The sequence below is a fragment of the Anolis sagrei genome, chromosome 2 (genome assembly GCF_037176765.1).
Source record: "Anolis sagrei isolate rAnoSag1 chromosome 2, rAnoSag1.mat, whole genome shotgun sequence".
Lineage (NCBI taxonomy): Eukaryota > Metazoa > Chordata > Lepidosauria > Squamata > Dactyloidae > Anolis > Anolis sagrei.
The window spans coordinates 230,615,037-230,635,929 of record NC_090022.1 but is presented as its reverse complement, the minus strand read 5'-3'; the positions used below and the strand labels follow the sequence as shown (position 1 = coordinate 230,635,929).

The 20,893-nt window shown below is 39.7% G+C and overlaps 1 protein-coding gene across 6 annotated transcripts in view; it reads right to left on the bottom strand.

The window, feature by feature from the left end:
* Positions 1 to 20,893, bottom strand: part of AOPEP (aminopeptidase O (putative)) — a 243,125-nt gene that overhangs the window by 24,492 nt on the left and 197,740 nt on the right. For all 6 annotated transcript variants that reach the window (XR_010909318.1, XM_060762070.2, XM_060762073.2 and 3 more), the window contains one exon: positions 9,047 to 9,163. Coding sequence is in view for 5 of the 6 variants with exons in the window: in XM_060762070.2 (XP_060618053.2) it covers positions 9,047 to 9,163 (117 nt within the window). In the remaining variant the exon portion in view is untranslated. The remainder of the gene's footprint in view (positions 1 to 9,046; positions 9,164 to 20,893) is intronic.

Below are 20,893 nucleotides of genomic sequence, written 5' to 3'. Positions count from 1 at the left end.
AATATAAATAATTAATAAACAACAACAGCAACAACAGAGTCAAATAATAAATATATTTGACTCAAATATAAGGTGAGGGGAGCTTTTTTAGCCTTAAAAAAGAGCTGAAAACTTGGCTTATACTCGAGTATATAATGTATGATAATCTGAAATATCTAGCAGTACAAAGATTAACTTAGAAATTGTTTTTTTATCCTATGAAAGAGGTTGGGCTGTCTTCAGTTAAATGTTAAAGCACTCGCTAGTAAAGTCACAAGTGCTTGAATTATGTACTTAAAAAGGCTTTCCCCTTATTTGCACAAATTAAACAATTGTGACTTTAGTAGTGAGTGCTTCAACATTTCAATGCAGGCTGCCCAACCTTTTGCTTGAGTTTTTAAACCTACATGAATGAATATCATTTGGCAAACTGATTTGTAAGTGTTTTGGATCTCAGATCAGGGTGTTGTTGTTGTTAATGATCTTAATGATAATGATAGCTAACGCTATATAGATGCATCTTCTGGATTAGAACTGTGTACTTGCATACAAACTCCACTTTCCAACGGCTAAGATCAGTTTTGTTCCATGTCACTATCTTACCAAAGGATAATGCGTAAGAAATAAATCTCAGACAGGACATGATGACTAAAGAGCATATGAAAGAAGTAGGGATTCAAACCTTGGTGTCTAGAATCCTAATCCAACACTTAAGCCATTACATGTGACTCACATGTGACTAATCATCGCCATCACCATCATCACCAGTCAAGTAGAAAGCAGAATATCTTTTTAATAATGAAAGGGAAGAATTTTAATCTAATCCTATCTAACTTATCTAAAGAACAAGAGTTTTAAATTAATTTCTGCTAAATTTGGTCAACATGAAAAGCAGCCCTGGACCTGTAACAGTTTCTCACTTGTAGATTTGTTCCACAGTTACCGTTTTAATATCAGTTTTAGTGTGCCTAAAACACTTTCTGTGTTAACAAAAAATTAAATCACAAAACTGAAACTATGGATGGATAGGGAGGTTCTCTTTTGTGTTCTGCTAATAGTAGTACTGCATGGGCAAGAAGTTATTTATTTATTTATTATTTACAACATTTATATCCCACTCTTCTCAGGCCGAAGGGGACTCAGGGCTGCTTACATGAGTGGCATTATTCCATGCCCGGACAACAATAACACAGGCATTAAGGTCATCTGGGGAGGCCCTGCTCTCAGTTCCACCTCCCTTGCAAGTGCGATTGGTGGGGACAAGAGACAGGGCCTTTTCAGTGATGGCTCCTCAGCTATAGAACTCGCTCCCCAATGAAATTAGATCAGCACCCTTCCTCCTGGCCTTCAGAAGAAAAGTAAAAACTTGGCTATGGGACCAAGCCTTTGGGCAGCGAGCAGTATAAGGAATGATCAGGGATTATTAGATATGACATTTGGAACAGCCTGGACTACGATTGTTGGATTGTGTGATTTTAATGTTTATATTGATATGTTTTTAATTCCATGTCTTAATGTTTTAATTTATAATTGTATGTTAGGTTTCTTTATGTGAGGCATTACATTTTGCCTTAATTATGTTGGAAACAGCTTTGAGTTCCCCGCTGGAGTGAGAAAAGTGGTATACAAGTGAAGCAAATAAATAAATAAATTTAATATTTAAATATTTAAATATTTGTTCTGTGTGGCATGTGTACAATATTGCTGGCCTTGGACAGAAGTCTGATGGAATGAGCCCAATGTTACTGAAAATTCATATTCTATATTCCCTTTTCTTTGATCAGACCACATACTGTTGCTATATGCATTCTCCTCTTAGTGATTTTCTCTTTGTATGAACAGCCTATAGTTATTTCCATTATAGGTTCTATGTGTATTCTTTCCTCTTCCTAACTTGTAGATAAGTTACAAAAAAGCACAAGTCAAAGCCTTACAGGTGGATATATTTTTCAGCAAAACAGACAGAAGACATCCACAGGACCTGTTTGCATTTGACATACTTCCTCAAAACATGAGTCTTATCTTTCTCTGCTAAAATCACCCATGGGCTGTTCCGCAGAACTTATCTGTATATACATCAGTCTGAACATTTATCATAACAGTTGCACCAGGAGGAACATAAGTGCAACAATTTATTCAATGTTTGACAGCAATTTAAGGCAATTTAACCATTACCACTTAAGCATGTCTCCAAGATCTTTCTGTCTATGATGGCAAATATTAAGTACACTCAAACTATGCTGCATAAAACTTAACTATTAAAAACGTTTCTCTCCGCAAAGGAAAGTGATTGCTTTATAAAGGAATCCTATGTTTTACACAGAAGTTCCTCATTGTTCAGCAGGGTTTATTTACTCCCTGATAAGTGTGTGTGTGTGTGTGTGTGTTAGTGTTGCACTCTTTATTACAAGCACACAAAACGAAAGTGGCAGTGGTTATATAGCTTTAGTGTTATTAAAATCTTTGGACTGAAAGATAGTCTGGAATCCCTGAAATTGCTATCATTACAAGATAACCCCCCCCCCCCCCCCCGTAAGGCACTTACTGTATCTGGAGACATGGAAAGTTCCTTGTATAGACACAGATGATAGAATGTAAACTAACATTCCCTCCAGTAGCTGCAGAAATGCCCATGGTAATGTTATCTTGGTTGTCCTTTTAAAGGGGTCTCTCTAAGCCCTTGGGTTCACCTTCCAAGATAACGCTGAAGTAACATTTCTTCCAGAGACTGCAAATTTATTTCAAGGGCTGAAAGTATACAGGTTCACTGGAATACATTCATTCTGATTTATTTAAGGGAGGAGGAGAAGTATTGGTGGGAAGCTGAAAAAAAACCCCACTTGCGGGCCTGGATTCTTTGACATGAAAGTGCCACAGAAGGGCATTGCTTTGATCCTACCACCTCAGTTATTTCTCTCCCAGATATAGAAGTCCTGACATTTCTTTGGTATTCATGTGTGATTAAGATATATTCTAAATATATCTTTGTTACTATAAATAACAAAGTGTGTTTCAGGGCTAATTAAAAATAAATCTGGCATTTGGAACACCATATAAACAGCAAACAAAAAAAAAAGCTGAAACACACATGCAAGGACTGCATGGGGTCGTTTCATCATGGGGTTGTTTCATGATGGTTGCAGACATTCAGATATTAATGAAACTGCCACTGTCACTGTTGCTTGGAGATCCTTTTCCAATATCACACAAGCACACACCCTGTTACTGCTACTATAAAGTAATTCACCATTTATCAACCTGGGGGTTGGGACCCCTGGGAGGGGGTCGTGAGGGGGTGTCAGAGGGGTCGCCAAAGACCATCAGAAAACACAGTATTTTCTGTTGGTCATGGGGGTTCTGTGTGGGAAGTTTGATCCAATTCTATCATTGGTGGGGTTCAGAATGCTCTCAGATTGTAAGTGAACTATAAATCTCAGCAACTACAACTCCCAACTGTGAAGGTCTATTTCCCCCAAACTCTACCAGTGTTCACATTCAGGCATATTAAGTATTCGTGCCAAGTTTGGTACAAATCCATCATCCACAGTGCTCCTGGATGTAAGTGAACTCCAAAACGCAAGGTCAATGCCCACCAAACCCTTCCAGTATTTTCTGATGGTCATGGGAGGTCTGTGTGCCAAGTTTGGTTCCATCTTTGGTAGATTTCAGAATGCTCTTTGACTGTAAGTTAACTATAAATCCCAGCAACTACAACTCACAAATGACAAAATCAATCCCCCCTCCCCAATCTCACCAGTATTCAAATTTGAGTGCATCAAGTATTTGTGCCAAATTTGTTCCAGCGACTGAAAATACATCCTGCATATCAGATCTTTACATTATGTTTCATAACAGTAGCAATGAAAATAATTTTATGGTTGGGGGTCACCACAATATGAGGAACTGTATTAAGGGGTCACAGCATTAGGAAGGTTGAAAAACATTGCACTAGTTGTTTGGAACATTTAGTTTGACTGCTTAGCAAAAGGCTGTCCGATGTGGGAAATCCTACCAGCAACACTACTACTGTGAGTATAGCTTTGTACCTCAATGGGACACATAACGTTACCACCACTGAAAGATTGTGCCATTATATGCCATTGCCATAGTACTCTAAATATTTGTTTGAAAAATGAAGCCATTCTAAATTGCAGCATCTCTATTGATCTGTTCTCTAATTTCTCCAAAATCTCAGAAAATTCTACATAGTACAGTAACATGCATAGCAACAAAAATATAAACAATAACAACTAGCATTGCTTTCATCTTGAATTTAATCACTACCATATAAAATCTAATAAAAGGAACCTCTCACACAGCACAGCAAAACAGCAAGTCTTGACATCTTCTTTCCTTATGTCAGGGAGAGAAGGCAATAAATGGCCACTCTTTCGGAAATATCATTCAAAACCACTTATAGAGTCCTTTAATTTTTTATACTGTAATTTTTATACTGTAATTTTTTATACTGTAACTATTAAATATTGAGCTTTTAGTGAGCAGATCTTCAAGATCACATCCTTGGATCCATAATTCTGTGTTTGTCTGAACTGCCAAGCCTCTATTAGTCTTGTCTACCAATTTTTCCAAATATCTAGGAAACACAAGGAGAGATTACATCTTGCCTGACTTGCTCAAAGGCTTCTGTAAAAAGGAACTGTGGGAGATTCTCTTAGCAACAGTGTGTTACGTGACTACCAGGGCCCTTTTAGTCACCAGCTGGGATCACCAGCTGAGGTTCTCCCATTGCCCCATCCAAGCTGTACACACAGGTTGGAAGTCCCTTATCCAAAATGCTTGGGACCAGAAGTGTTCTGCAATTCATTTTATTTTATGGAATGCCTCATTTGCACCTAAGTTTATCTTGGAGATGAGACCCAAGTTTAAACACAGAAGTTATGTATGGTTCATATAGAACTTATACACATAACCAGTTTTGGACTGAGATGTTATCTCTATGCAGATGATGTCCAGATCTGTCACTCCTTCTCACCTGTCACCAAGGAGGCTGTCCAGACCTTGAATCGGTGTCTAGCTGCTGTGTCGGACTGGATGAGAGCTAACAAATTGAAATTGAATCCAGACAAGACAGAGTTCCTATTGGTCAGTCGTAAGGCCGAACAGGGTATAGGGTTACAGCCTGTGCTGGATGGGGTTACACTCCCCCTGAAGACGCAGGTTCGCAGCTTGGGAGTGATCCTGGACTCATCGCTGAGCCTGGAACCCCAGGTCTCAGCGGTGGCCGGGAGAGCTTTTGCGCAATTAAAACTTGTGCACCAGTTGCGCCCGTACCTCGGGAAGTCTGATCTGGCCATGGTGGTCCACGCTCTTGTTACATCCCGAATAGACTACTGCAATGCGCTCTACGTGGGGTTGCCCTTGAAGACTGTTCGGAAACTTCAACTAGTCCAGCGAGCGGCAGCCAGATTGCTCACCGGAACGACATACAGGGAGCACACCACCCCCCTGCTATGCCAGCTCCACTGGCTGCCAATCCAGTTCCAAGCACAATTCAAGGTGCTGGTTTTGACCTACAAAACCCTGTACGGTTCCGGTCCAGTGTATCTGTCCGAACGTCTCTCCCTCTACGTCCCACCTCGGAGTCTGAGATCATCTGGGGAGGCCCTGCTATCGACCCCACCACTGTCACAAGTGAGGCTGGTGGGGACGAGGAGCAGGGCTTTCTCAGTGGTGGCCTCCCACCTGTGGAACTCACTCCCGGGGGAAATCAGGGCATCATCATCCCTCCTCGCCTTCAGGAGGAGGGTGAAGACTTGGTTATGGGACCAGGCCTTTGGGCACTCCGGCAATTAAATCAGACAACCAGGCGAGTAAGACCAGCAGGATTGATGAAGTGGAACGTAAAACTAGATCTATGAGTAGCGAACGCTGACCATGTAAGAGGAGAAATTGGGTTTGTATTTGGTTTTATTGATTTTATTGATTTTATGGTTACAATGTATATTTGTTGTTAACTGTGTATTGATGTAATTTTGTATTTGATTGTTTTTATGATGCAGGCATCAGATTGTACCTTTGCTTTTGTAAGCCGCCCTGAGTCCCCTTCGGGGTGAGAAGGGCGGGGTAAAAGAACCCCAAATAAATAAATAAATAAATAAAATTTTATATAATATTTATATGAGGTTTGTGTGCACTGAACCATCGAAAGCAAAGGTGTCATTAGTTCAGTTATTTAAGTGGATAATTTCCGATTTTGGAGTGTTTCCGATTTTGGAATTCTGAACAAAGGATGCGCAACTTTGTATTGTTTTAATTGCTTTTATATGAATTAATATGTATAATTTTATATGGATTAAAATTAATACAAATTGTTTTAATTGCTTTTAACATTCATTACTCTTATTGGCATTGAATGAATGCCTGTTGTGAACCCACCCTGAGTCCCCTTCCAGGGGTGAGAAGGACGGGATAGAAATATGTGAAAGAAATAAATAAACTTGCACCCATGAGAGAAGCACCAAGCAAAATGCATAGCATATGGATGGGGTTCCAGGGCAGAATCACTAGACTGATTCAGATGTCATACAAAACAATACTTCTGAGTTATGAGAATGAGCTTGCTTTCCCCGGCACTCATATGCTTTCTTCCCCCAATAGCTGCAGCTTGTTCAAATCAAGGCAACACAACATCGATGGTTCATATTTTGAGTGGGAGCCTCATTCCTCGGTGGATCTTGATCTTGGACCACAATCTATTATTGCAATGAAGTTAGGATTAACTGTGGATAGTGGAAACTCAAAACCATAGTTTATGAAAATGGTTTATTTTCACTAACCACAGTCAAAATTATCCACAGTTTAGAGTGCAGATGACTAAACCAACTAATGTAAAACATATGGTTCTGATGTCCTCCTAGCCTCTACATGGGAAAACAATGTTTCACAAGACAAACTGGGCTCATTACAAAAGTGATCTACACAGCATAAATAACTATAATGAGCAAATAGATAAACTTGTTTCTTCGATCTTCCGGGGAGGCCCTCCTCTTGCTCCTACCTCTGTCGCAAGTGTGGTTTGTGGGGACGAGGAAGAGGGCCTTCTCTGTGGTGGTCCCTCGGCTCTGGAACTCGCTACCCAGGGAGATTAGGCAAGAACCCACCCTGGCAGTCTTCAGGAGAAGCCTAAAAAATTGGCTTTTCCAGTGTGCCTTTGAAGAATGAACAATAATTCCCAATACCATGTCCATCCCAGGGCAAAACTGTCCTTCTGATGCACCTCGCCTCATCCCTCAGTGAAGATTGACCCCATTGTCCATCTCATCTGGGTCTCCCACTAGTTACACTACTTTATTTTTCTATCTCATGCAGGGGTTTTATAATATTACCCTTTGCATTTGGCCCAGCCCACTATGAGCAGCAGCCAGGATGTTAACCGGGGCTCATTACAGAGAGAGGTCAACCCTCCTGTTTAAGGAGCTTCACTGGCTGCCGTTTATTTTCCAAGCCCAATTTAAGGTGCAGGTGCTTACCTACAAAGCCCTGAACGGTTTGGGACCACCCTACCTGCGTGACCGTATCGCTGTCTACGAACCCACACGCTCACTCCGGTCATCTGGAGAGGCCCTGCTCGTGATCCCGCCCGCGTCGCAAGCACGCTTGGTGGGGACGCGAGACAGGGCCTTTCCTGTGGTGGCCCCCGACTCTGGAACGCCCTCCCGAAAGATCTCAGACAAGCCCCTACATTGGCAGTCTTCAGAAAGAAATTGAAAACCTGGCTGTTCCGATGTGCCTTTTCAGATTAGGAACCTCCAGCACCAAATCCTAGAAGCACCTTAGTAGAACCAAGATCACTGCACACTGCACACCGCACTTATATTATAATCCTACATTCCTCCCGCCACATCAGCACTTTTAATCCTGTACCCCTACTCCGGCCGGCCCAGTTTTAATAGTGTCTTGTTGTATTGTTACTGTTATTGTTTTCCTGCTTAACTGTTTTTAATTTGCTTTAGGTATTGTATTGTTGTATTGTGTTTTGGGGCTTCGGCCTGTGTAAGCCGCATCGAATCCCTTGGGAGATGCTAGCGGGGTACAAATAAAGTTATATAATATAATATGTTTAATTCTTTTATCATTTTATATCTTATGTTTATTCCATTGTATTATTTTGTTATTGTTTGCACTTTATTTGATGTTATTATTTGTTGTATGTATTTTATTTTGCTTTATTGTAATCCTTGGGCTTGGCCTCATGTTAGCTGCCCAAAGTCCCCTTGGGGAGATGGTGGCGGGGTATAAATAAAGTTGTTGTTGTTGTTGTTGTTGTTGTTGTTGTTGTTATTCAGAACCCCAGAGAGATGTTACCAATCACTAAAAATATATATTTACTAGTGTGTTTTTGACCAAGTACACAATTACCAAAGGAGGGTAAATCATACAATGGTCCAAGGCCCTTCAGCCCCCACTAGTATTAAAAAATATTGCCTCTCACTAAGACACTGTGTCCCTCAATGCCTGAGAGACACGCTTCTACTATAACACTATGTAACAAAATATGAAAAAAAAATGTTACTGGTTCGAAAGTGTTATTTCCTATTTAATTGTGTGATACTTACATTGAAAGTAGTTGTACTCCAAAAACTTTCTTTTGTGGCTGCCACAAACTATGTTGAATTGGTTGAGACTGTGAGATATTCATTGGAAAACTACAGCAAAATGTGCTGCGAGATGTCCCGCAAAAACATTTTTTTTGCAGTTTAATAATTTTTTCCATGTTTTATGATGGAACCAATTATGAAATGACATGTATAACTCAAGAACAAAAATCGTGTTACAAAGTGTAATAAATGTAAAGGAGGGTTTTGGCCATTGTTTCGGTTAAAAAAAAGGAAGTGACCTTGCCATAATACCATCGACAAATATAGCACAGAATCAATGCAATCCAAGTAAATGCCATCAATAGTTTATCTTTACTGTCCTCAAGACTGATTAAGAATTTTAATAGATTTTTTTGAGGCTTCAATACTCCCGAATCAAACAGAATGCTGGTATTCCTCATGATTTATTTGCTTAGTTTATGAACTCGCTGTGTTTGTAACTAAATTACCTCTGCATCCTGTTCACGAAGGTGGTAGGTCTTCTGTAAGCACTCCAGTGTTTTTGAACATAATGTCTTCTTTTCCAAGAGGCATTCCAGAAGTAATACTAGCTGGTCTGAGGAAAGCTAAAAGAAAACAAATAACATGTGTGAGATTGAAATATACATCTCTATCTAAATCTACTTTCTGCTGAAGTTTCTGCTGAATTTGCTAGACTAACCTTCCCTGAATGCCTGCCTCCCAAATGTGCTAGGCTCCAACTTCCATGGCATGATGGGAATTGGAGTCCACCCAGATGGGTTTGGGGTTGGGAAAATCTGCTATCATCACAACCTCATTATTGAATGCTGGACTAAACTATGACTAATCTGAAACAACACAGATAATAATATCAAGTGTGTGGAATATCAGAACATTATTTTCCAGTTCATCGCTGTTAAAAATCTGTACTCTACTATCTGTACTCTAAAAGACTCCTTCCCATAAGCTAATGAAGACTAAATTATCATGGCTTCCTATTTTATATTTAGATAAGATCAAAGTCACATTTAGAGCTATAAAAAGTACTTAAGCATTTATGGGGCTCCATACTTTATGGAATACATATGTAGACTGACTCTATCTTGATAGAGATAGAAACAAAAGTAGTAGTTTTAGTAAATCCCTTTTTGGTGGTCCAAGCAAATATAAGATTGCAGAACTACTATGGGGAGTTGTCATTATTATGTCTGTCTCCCTGAAAAATGTTAACTGGGTGGCAGACACAAGCATATTGCGACAGCAGATTCCTAGTGCAAAATTATCAAAGTCCTTGTTCAAAAATGACACAGTAATGTAATATTTGATGCCTGCCTATGCTTATCTATATCTTCATTTGCACTTTTTATGGTACAATCCTATACATATTTATTCTGAGACAAGCCCCACTTAAAGATAAAGTGTATGAAGGATTGCGGCCTTACTGTATTGATCACAACTATTAAGGTTCAATGACAAGTAATTTGTAGATTTAAATGTGTATTCAAAATTGAAGTTCGGTATTCCACAGTAATCCTGATTGTTGTTTCAGATGTATTGAAAACAACTGCTAAAACTCTTACAGATCTTTCAATGGGATGATTTCTCCTATTGCACCCAAACTTTTGTTTTATTTTTGTATTGGGGTCAAATTGCTGGCAAAAAAGAATGCTGACTGATTGCATTTGAATTCAGGCTGACTGCATTAAGTACAGATACTTAGATTAACCGACCCACAATCCTGCTGCAACTGTAAACTTAATGCCGTTTTACTGAATCACATTCCATTTATGAGTACAATTCCAGTTGGAACGCCCAACTGTTAAACCTGCTGAATATCCAAAACAAATCTAAACACAAGGTCCACTTCCCAGATTCTTGGCATACCCTTGTCTAGCTTTTGTTTTGTTTTCTGCACAATTAGCACCAAATTCACAGAAACTGAAATAGGAGAGGGAGGACAAGGGAAGCGGAACATGCCATGGCAGAAACAGATGGACTGGAACACCCACCATTTTTCAAGAAAGAACCAACTCCTGTACACACACAGGTCCCACAGACTCCACCAAGAATCTTTAAAAATGCCTACTGCTATTGAGAGAAACTAACAAAAAGCACTGGTTGTTAGATCAGTCCTGCAATGTACTGCCTTCAACATTCTGCTCCCTAAAACACTGTGATTGCAGAGTCTTGGTAAGGTAGCGGTTTCCCTTGACATTAAGTCTAGTCGGGTCTGACACTGGGGGGTGGTGCTCATCTCAATTTCTAAGCCAAAGAGCTGGCCTTGTCCGTGGATGCCTCTTAGGTAATGTACCTATTGATCTACTCATATTTGCTAGGGGCTAACAATGAGAGCTCTCCCCGTCCTATGGATTTGAACCACTGATCTTTTGGACAGCAAGTTCTACAGCTTAGTGGTTTAACACACTGCACCACCGCAGTCCAGATATGTAAATTTTGGTAACTCCGATAGAAAGTAAGAAGTCCCAGACACAAAATTGTTGTCATGCACATGCCCCCGTTTGCCTGCTCTTCTTATAGGGAAATTTTGGACCTTATCACACAGTTCTCTGACACCCTGTCTCTGTCTCCTGGTGCCTACAGGTCTCATCGCATGACTTATCACACAGTCTTCTAACCTATCTCTATCTACTGGTGACTACAGGTCGCATCACATGACGCAGTATCAGTTTCATAGATAACCCACAGGCACCCGTAGGCAAAGGATCTGTCACCAATATCCTTTGTAAAATTGAAAACAATTGATTCCACTCATCTTTCATTTCTCAGGATGCGCCAGAGGTGCTTTTTTGAGGGGGGTGAGAGGTTATGATGGTACACACATCTGCAGATTGACCTCTGTGTCAGTGATGTGTCTTTCAAGGCATTTTTGGGGGTTGGTCTTGTGATGCCATTCAATTTGTCTTTTCATTTCACTTCTAGTGGCAATTGGTGAATTCCAGTAATTAAACCAATTAATATTTTCTGCTTTACCTCTTTTCTTTTCTTTTCTTTTTTTCTTTTTTAAATTTTGGAACGGCATAGGTTTGGAGTATGGAACATATATTATTGTGTTTCTCTACTGGCATGAATGAGCAGTGTTGCATAGCGGTGCAAGATCTACCCCCAAAAATGTTTTTTTTAAAGGGAATGATAGTGATGTAGGGAGACATCAGATGGATTGGGAGGAGTCATTCCTTAGCTGTGTTGATATGGAAAGAAGAAAAGTGGGTGTGATGGGATGGGTATGTATCCAATCCTCATCTAGCCTTCTTTAACCATAGGTTGCTACTTAAAGGCATTTCTGTGGTGAATGTGAAAAGGTCCCTTGAGGAGGAGCATTCCAAGTACTGGTGGCATGCTCTTTCAGTGTCTCTGTGACTAAGGACTGTTCAGATCCATATCTGATCCACGTTGAAAAGTACAGCTTCAGTGTGAACATGCCCTCAACCTGTTACTACATCAGCCAAATTCAGCTGAGGAGTCACCCAAATGTAAAGTGGATCATGTTCCTTCAATGTCCCAAACAAATTGTGACAGAGGGACAATATGGAACCCATGAAACCAATGTTTGGAAGAAAGGGCTTTTTGTTGTTGTTTTTATCATTTGTTTAACAGCTCTCATCAGTTTTTCATTTAATTACTAGTCTCTTGGATGTTTTAAAAAGCTGTTAACACTTTTTATTTCCATAGGCTGCATTCCAGTTCTCTTTTTAGGCAACTCAAAACACAATGAATCTACCAAAACTACCACAAACCCTAAAATTGTCATCTAAAACACATGTCATGAAGCACTCTTATGCTTACTGTTTCTAGAATTCTGATAAATAGTAATTTTTCATTTATTTTGTAGCCTGCGGTAATGTACTGAGTTACTCTTGCTTATTCGCTTCTCTAAAATACTCCAAAATTGCAGAATGGGTACAGATTGCAGAATTAGCAGTTATTTTGGTTCTCTGCATATCTTTTAAAACATAATTTTATTGCATACAAACACAAAAATAATAGAAAAAAGAGGAGGAAAATAAGAAGCACACACAGCCATATAACCTAGAATATCAAGGTAGAAAATCCCACAATATCTGCTTTGAATTGGGTTATCTGAGTCCACACTGCCATATATCCCAGTTCAAAGCAGATAATGTGGGATTTGGCTGTGTGAAAGGGGCCTAAGGCTGGATCTACACTGTCATATGGTGCAGGTTCAGAATGCAGATTAACTACATTGGACTGAATATCTCATATTATACAGTTGAATGTAGTTAATCTGCACTCTGAAACTGCTTTACATGGCAGCGTAGATCCAGCCTAAAACTCAAAACTCACCTCCGAACAATCGCTACTCTACCCTCCCTTCACCAAAGTGTTAAATGTGGACTTCCAATCCCAACAGTAAAAACATCAATGACAAAAGTACAATAAACTTCTCATCACTCCTTAACTTTGAGTGTCCTTTCTAAGGGACAATTCATACAACTATTTCAGCACATGGCAGCTGCCTGTGAATCCCAGTCCATGCTGACTTCCAGCTGCCTCGGCCTAAGCTGAGCGTCTCCCAGGCACATGCCGCCATACATTTCAACACGGTTCCTCATGCCAAAAGTCAAATTAAATATTGTGATGCACAGGTGTGCTAGGTTTGGCATGGATTGAAACAACTTGTCTCATCACAGCCTTGGTTTTCAAGAGAAGTTATGAGCCAAAGTGGTCATATGAAACTGACCTTGACTTATCGCATTTATGTGGCAATATTTAGCAAGATGCTTACACTTAAAACACATTCCTCAGATGCATTAGTAAATATCTGCAAATTAAATGGCTGTCTGAAATTGCATCTTGAAGTCTTTTTAGTAAGACTTCAAACTTAAGGTGCATCAGTTTGACACCACTTTAATGGCTAAGCAGTGGTTCTCAACCTGCGGGTCTCCAGATGTTTTGGCCTTCAACTCCCAGAAAACCTAACAGCTGGTAAACTGGATGGGATTTCTGGAAGTTGTAGGCCAAAACACCTGGGGACCCACAGGTTGAGAACCATTGTGCTAAACCTTAATGCTATGGAATCATGGGAGTCATAGTTTGTCGAGGCAGTAGAGCAGGCATCCTCAAACTGTGGTCTTCCAGGTGTTTGGGCTTCACACTTGCAGAATTCCTGACCATTGAAAAAGTTGGCTAGGACTTCTGGGAGTTGAAGGCTAAAACAGCTGGAGTGCCACACTAGAGAAAAATATATCTACAACTCCCATGGTTCCATAATATTAAGCCATGGCAATTAAACCGCATGAACTCTACAGTGTAGATTCACTTTTAGTGAAATTTCATTCTTCGTAATCACTTAGGATCATGAAGGAATGTATAGAAAAACTTGTTCTTTGAATGAAAAACTTTTAAAAAAAAAACAACCCCAAACTAACAAGTCTGCGTTAAATCCAGCCACATCCATTTCCTCAGCCTCGCCTCACCCACTTCATCCCAAGTGATTAGCAGATACCTCAACATCCACAGAGTGGAGGGGGAAGTATTAGTTAAAAACCAGAAAGAACTTCTGGGAAATGTCCACTTTAGTCTGTAAATCAGATTTCAAATGTAACATAACAATGTCTAATAAATGTCACTTCTTTCTCTTTAAGTTCTGTCTCCAAAAGGAAACAGAACCAGAGCTTTAGTAATTGAAGGGTAGTTGTGGTTTCTTTTGAAATGGATCTTTGGCGTAGATGTTATACATTAAACATACAAGGAGCTATTGTTTAAATGTTCATTAAAGACCTAACTTTGGCCAAGAGGAATGTTGAAGCAACGTAATTGCATGTCCTTGATTTCCCTCACTGAGCTGCATATATAGTTGTGCATTGTGCTGCAATTGTAGAAAATCCAGCTAGACTGGAGAACAGGGTAGGGACCATCTGTCTTTTATGCCAATTTGCTTTCTACTGACACAACATGAATTTATTTAAATAAGAGTAAATACAAACAACTCTGACTGAACTCCAACTGTTAACCCCAACTATAGAAAGTCCACTGAATTAATGGTAACCTGGTAAGTCAAGAATCATGTATGTTCTATTGATTTAGTGCAGCTACCCTAGTTGCAGCTACTCTAGTTGGGCTTAGGCTGAAGTTCTAAAACGAATGCCTTTGACTTGTATCTTGGGCTATAACACTAAGCATAAGTTCAGGAAAAGCAACAAAAGCAATTATCCCAAATGCTGAAATTTAAATGTACATGCCTTTCAATCCATTCTTCAACCATATGAACTACATTACTGTACAAAACATTAAACACTCCATTTTGCAATCAACAATGCTTCTTTTAAGATATTTTAATCAGTTACAGAAGCAAGTAAAGCTATAAATATTTAACAGCATGATCAGAGGAAGTTGACCATAGAATGACACTAGAGAACCCAGAACTTCCTAGGGAACAAATCCATGAATAATCTGAAAAAGAATTGACAATGTGGAGGGATGATTGTATTCTCAATACATGCTCATTTTTTGGGAGTATTAGCCTGTAGGAAATGCAAAACAACCAATCTTTTGGCATCATAAAGATTTAACTAGGATAACATGTGAAATGAAAAAATGCCATATAGGCTGTTGTGAACTTTCTGGAGGAAAGATGAGATATGAATGTTGCCAAAACATTACACACCAATATATTATAAAAGCCTATGTCATAATAAATCTTTAAGTTCTTCAAGTGCCACAAGATTATTTGCTATTCATGCTAGAGTTCTTATCCTACTGCTACCCCATCACCAACATTCATATATTCATTTTGGAAATGGATGCTCCAAAAAGTCAACAATGTCATGTTAGAAATAATTTACTCCCCCAAAAGGACACACAAATAGTCTGCTATCAGCAATCTAAGTGCTTTAATTACATACCATGATTCCCTGAAAATAAGACACTGTCTTATATTAATTTTTCCTCACGAAAACACACTATGGGTTATTTCTTTTCAGGTGATGTCTTATTTTTATTAAATAAGACCCACAGACTGTTGCTGGTCGGTGCTGGGGGAGAGAGGCCCACAGTGCTGAGGAAAATAGCAGCCACAGCTTTACTTCTTCCCCCTAAGGACACACATTGCCTAAAGCAGTGTGTCCTACTCCTCACTTCACTGAGGAGATGTTTACTTTCACTTTCTATGTCTCCCTTTATGACTCGGATTGCAGCACGCACAGAACGACCAGGACCTGACACGAAAAGCCAATCTTGTTGATGGGGCTGCCCGCACCTCTCTGTGATCACATTCAAGATAGCAGCTGTCACAATAGGGCACATGAGAAGGGCTGCCCATCTTCTTTATCACTCCACACCGGTATGCTGCATAGGCAGTCCTATCACTATGTCTTATTTTCAGGGTATGGCTTATATTGCGCAAATCCTGCTACGGTTTATTTTATGGGTATGTCTTATTTTCCAGGAAACATGGTAGTATTTCAGATTCAGTTATACCTATTGAAAAGTAATTCCACCTGAAAAGAAATGGGACAGCAACCAAGTCTTGTCTGTCGCAGAAAATATATAATTATTCCGTATCATAGCTCCACAAAGCAACTTTGAAAGTAGTGCTTTACAAGGTGAAAAAACACTCACAGAACATGTGTAAAAGCTTATGCCATGGTAAAGTAGTTCAGCTTTAAGATGTCACGGGACTTTTTGCTACTTTTCCTGCAACAAACCAAGATGTCTGCCTTTCTGGGAATAGAAAGGCAGGCTCTGCTTTAGCCGCTTCTTCTATGACATCAAAGCTAATTAGGAATTTTTTACGCTGCTGGAAGTTTTGTATACGTAATATTCTGGCACATGATTAAACCTCTTGATCTGGAATGGATGTTTGCAGTGGAGATTTTTCAAGGGCATTGGCGAGGAAGCAGTCTATAAATTTGACAAACCAGTCAAATGGTAAAAAGTAGGAATGTGGGATGATAAAAAATACAGCGACCTCTGCTGGGACGAGACAAATATTTCACCGGGACATAATGTGAAGCAGATACTTTTACGCCTACCCCATCTTTATGCCATAAAAAATAAAGCCGTTTTCCCATGATTGTGTGTGCCAAATGTTCTTTCAAGGGAGCCTACAAGAAAGAGAGGAAATAAATTATGATGCTGTGATCCGGCACACTGAAGTATCTTGTAATGTTCGAAAGCACGGCACCATATGCCAGCTAAAAAGCCATTTCCCCTGAAATGGTAATTCTTATTAAACTCTTTCATCTTTAAAGTTGGATAATTCTATAACTGAAACTATCAAGGTTTAAATCTTTGTTACTGTGTTACAGGCAGCACATGTGGAACAGTGCTGTGTTTCTTTGTGAAATCACATATGCAAAGTTTTCCACTCTTGAGCCAGTAATTCCAAATCCATTTACAAAAGGGTAGTTTTTAAAAATGGAAAGACACATTCAAGCCAAAAAGGAAGAATCACAACAGCAGATTTCAACTACACAGTTTGTTGCCTAGGCATGAGCTCAACAAAGGCAGAATTGATGTTTAGAAACATGTTTGGTAAGAAGTGGGATATTGTGCATTTGCAATTTATCTCTAGTAAGCTCACATTTAAAGTGCTCAAAGCATTCCCAACAATTTTGAGAACAATTTCCAGAACACAAATGTAAGATTTGCCTTTTAGGAAAAGAAAACCTTCTCCAACAGTCTCCCACAACTCATTTTATCCCAGTACCTCGTTAAAAAGCCAAGCGAAAACCACGCTTCCCTTCTCCAAAGTGCCTCTCGTTGCTTTGCAGGTCACTGGCCTCTCATCCCAAGAGACCACCCACCCTAAAAGAAACTATTTGTCAACCCCGTATTAGCATAATGTAATAAATGCCAGGTCCACAATTCATACTAGAAAGAAATGTCATTGAAACATTTGACTACTGACCTTCCACTGCCATAAAAAAAGTGACACAGATATATGCACTTGAGCATCCAGCAGCATGACTACTTGCAATACAGCCCTAAGCCAGGACACAAATCACTAAAGGAGTACAGCTGGTATGCTGAATATCCCATTTGCTACAGCCTGCACTTGAATGAAGTCATTGAAAGCCTGCTCAAAGGGGAAATGTGCCCTGGACTAATGCAGCAACCAATTGACAGTGGCGTGATTTCTATTATTACTCCATTATCACACTGGGATCTGTGCCTAAATGAGCATACTTCCTCCCTGATGCCATTTCCTTTTATCCTGGCTGTAGTCTAAAAGTGGATCAATGGGAGTAATACATATGATGTCACTTCAATTTACAGCTACGGCCTTGGTCTGCTACATATACAGATAGATCAATTCTTCCCAAAAATGGTTAAGAAATGCACGGGAAGTCAATTCTCCCAGAAATGGTTTCTCTGCTATATTTGTCGATGTTATTACGGCCAGGAACTGTTTATACTGATGGAAAACAGCGGTTGGGTGTGGGGAGTGAAGGATTTTTTTAAAGTTCACTACTGTGTACTGGAGAATGTTGGCCAAAACTCAACACAAACAAGTCCCGAAACAGAATTGGAGAATCTGACCTTTGAGTATCACAAAGAGAAGCCTTCTGCTTTCAGAGACACAACAGGATCAAGCGTCGTCCCCTTGTTCTTAAAGGGGTGTTGTGTAAAATGCTCAGTATTTTTTACAAGATTTCCCAAAGTAAAACAGAATGCCTTCTGACTCCTCTCTTGAAAAAGAATGAAAGGAAGAAGGGGTGGAGGTGGGGAGGGGGTGGGCAAGAAGAGAGACAACCCGCAGCTTTGATAGTGAATGGCTCTCTTTAGACTGCGCTTCCTCATTAAACGCAGATAAGAAAGCAACACTACTGCTCCAAGAGACAGGGTTTAGAGGTTCAGGGTATCTAAATTTTGAGCAAAACCAAAAAAGAATAAAAGAGAGCAATGGGGCAGGGTACCGGGAGAATCCTAGCCTCGTAAACTCAGCATTGTCCCTTTGCCTTCAGGGTTGTTTTTTGCTAGCCGCAACTAAACAAAAACATTCTTACAACAACTATTCCTCCTCACAAAGATAGAAATCAGGGGAAATTAAATATTACCAAGACTTCAAATTTCTGTTTCTAACTTAATATTAAGCACTTTTAGACCTTGCCATGATATATCTCACATGATACAGGTTAAAGGTAAAGTTAAAGTTTTCCCCTCTAGTCAAGTCCGATTCTGGGGAGTGGTGCTCATCTCCATTTCTAAGCTGAAAATCCACCATTGTCTGTAGACACCACCTACATCATGTGGCCGCCATGATGGGATGGAGAACCATTACCTTCCTGCCGAAGCAGTTCCTATTGATCTACTCACATTTGCATGTTTTCAAACTGCTAGGTTGGCAGAAGCTGGGGCAAACAATGGAAGCTCACCCCATCCCACGGATTCAAACTACCAACCTTCTGGTCCCTCTACTTCAGCAACAAACAGTAGGTCCTTGGCATTTTCTGAAATTTGATTAATGGGACTTGAACATCCACTGATTTTGGTATCTACCCCAATTCCCTGTGGATACCAGAATCAGCGGATTCTCAAGTCCCATTATATGCAATTGTGTAGCAAAATTTTGTCCTTTATATAAAATGACTAATTAAAGTTTTGTTTTTTAGATTTAAAAAGTGTGTGTGTGTGTGTGTTTGTGTCTATATATGTGTGTGTGTGTGTTCATTCAAGCTGTAGATGACTGGAATCGAGTGATACAGCTGGCCAATTGTATGTGAATTTAATATCGGTAAAACTAGCCACTATCAAGCTTAAAATAATGGAAAGACTGAATTAAAACATCTGATGAAGATGATATTTCTCCACTTTTCTTTCAGGATCAAAACCCAAAGCAGCTCAAAGCTTTTGCCAGAGGATTCCATTCCAATGAAGCCAAAAGGGCTATAATGATTTAAGATCAACAATTTTGGCCAACCCACTTATTTAGAAGATTTTTTTCTCCAGGGAATTTGGATCAGTGTGTTCTAGATTTTCTAATTATAGTCTCAAAGTATCCTGCAATCCCTGCTGCCAGGAAGACCAATAAGACCAACAAAGCACAAGAGTCAGTGAATGGACCAATGAAATAGAAATCCCTCCCTCCCTCCACTTGAAGTGCTTTTTTGTTCCCTCACTGATAGGTTTAATATGACTCTAAATATTTAGCTGTTAGCATCTTATTTCAAGTAATGATTATGCTGTTCTATGCTTTTAAAATGAAATGTAAACTGCTGCTGTTTCTATTGTATTACTTTTGTGAAATGAATTCTTTTTGGATTGTTATTCCATATTGATAGCCAATGTGGCAGGAGTGGTAGGAATACGCCTTTGGAGACCAGGGGTTTGAACTTTGGCTCGGCCTTGGAAACCCACTGAGTGGCCTTATGCAAGTCACACCTTCTCAGCCTCAGAAGGAGGCAATGTGAATCCCACTTCAACTAATCTTGCTAACAAAACTCTGTGATCAGGTTGCCTGAGGGTTACCATAACAAGTCACTTGAAGTGTTTGACATTTATGATGATTTTACATTGTGAAATGCAGAAAAGAGGGGTTGACCCTTGTGGTCTCTTCCAACTCTGTGATTCCAAGAGCTAAGGTTAGCAAGTTTTTAAAGTAATAGTAAGAGATAGTAAAAATTATGATGCAAGGAGTTTGACAGTTAGGAAATGGTAGCAATAAAATGTAGTTTTTCAGATGCCACAGAACACCCTCTGAACAACTCTTGCCACAAAAAAACACACACATCATGATAGGTTCACCTTATGGTCATCTTTAGTAAGAAATGGCTTCAAAGCACACAGCAACAACAAATTTTGTACACTCTCAACTCACCCAATTCCTTTATTAATCTTTCTAGAAATTAACGTATCAGTACCTGACTAATCTGGATACCTTGCAACCTTATTACCAGTCAGTACGACATGGCCAGAACATATAAGGCCCACCGTGGGTCTTGTGAGCAGAGGATTGGAGTTCCAGCCTCCCACAAGATCTCAAATCCCAAAAAGCTCCCACAAATGTCCTGAAGGCAAGCCAGCAGCCATTCTGCTGGGAGCAATTTTGTGTCCACCAAGCTGAGCACCAACTGCACCAATAAGAGACTCTACCACATTTCATGTCTAAATTGGGGCCCATATGTTGACACGATATCTCCAAATGTAGCATCTTTAGCATCCAATGTCCATACGGGATAATCTTTCTAAACTTTAAATGGGTGAAATCTATCACAATGAGGAATGTATAGGGAATAATAATAATAATAATAATAATAATAATAATAATAATTTTATTATTGTATCCGCCACCATCTCCCTGAACGACTTACACACGGCACAGAAGTGCCTAAAGACAGAGCATAAAATGAAAC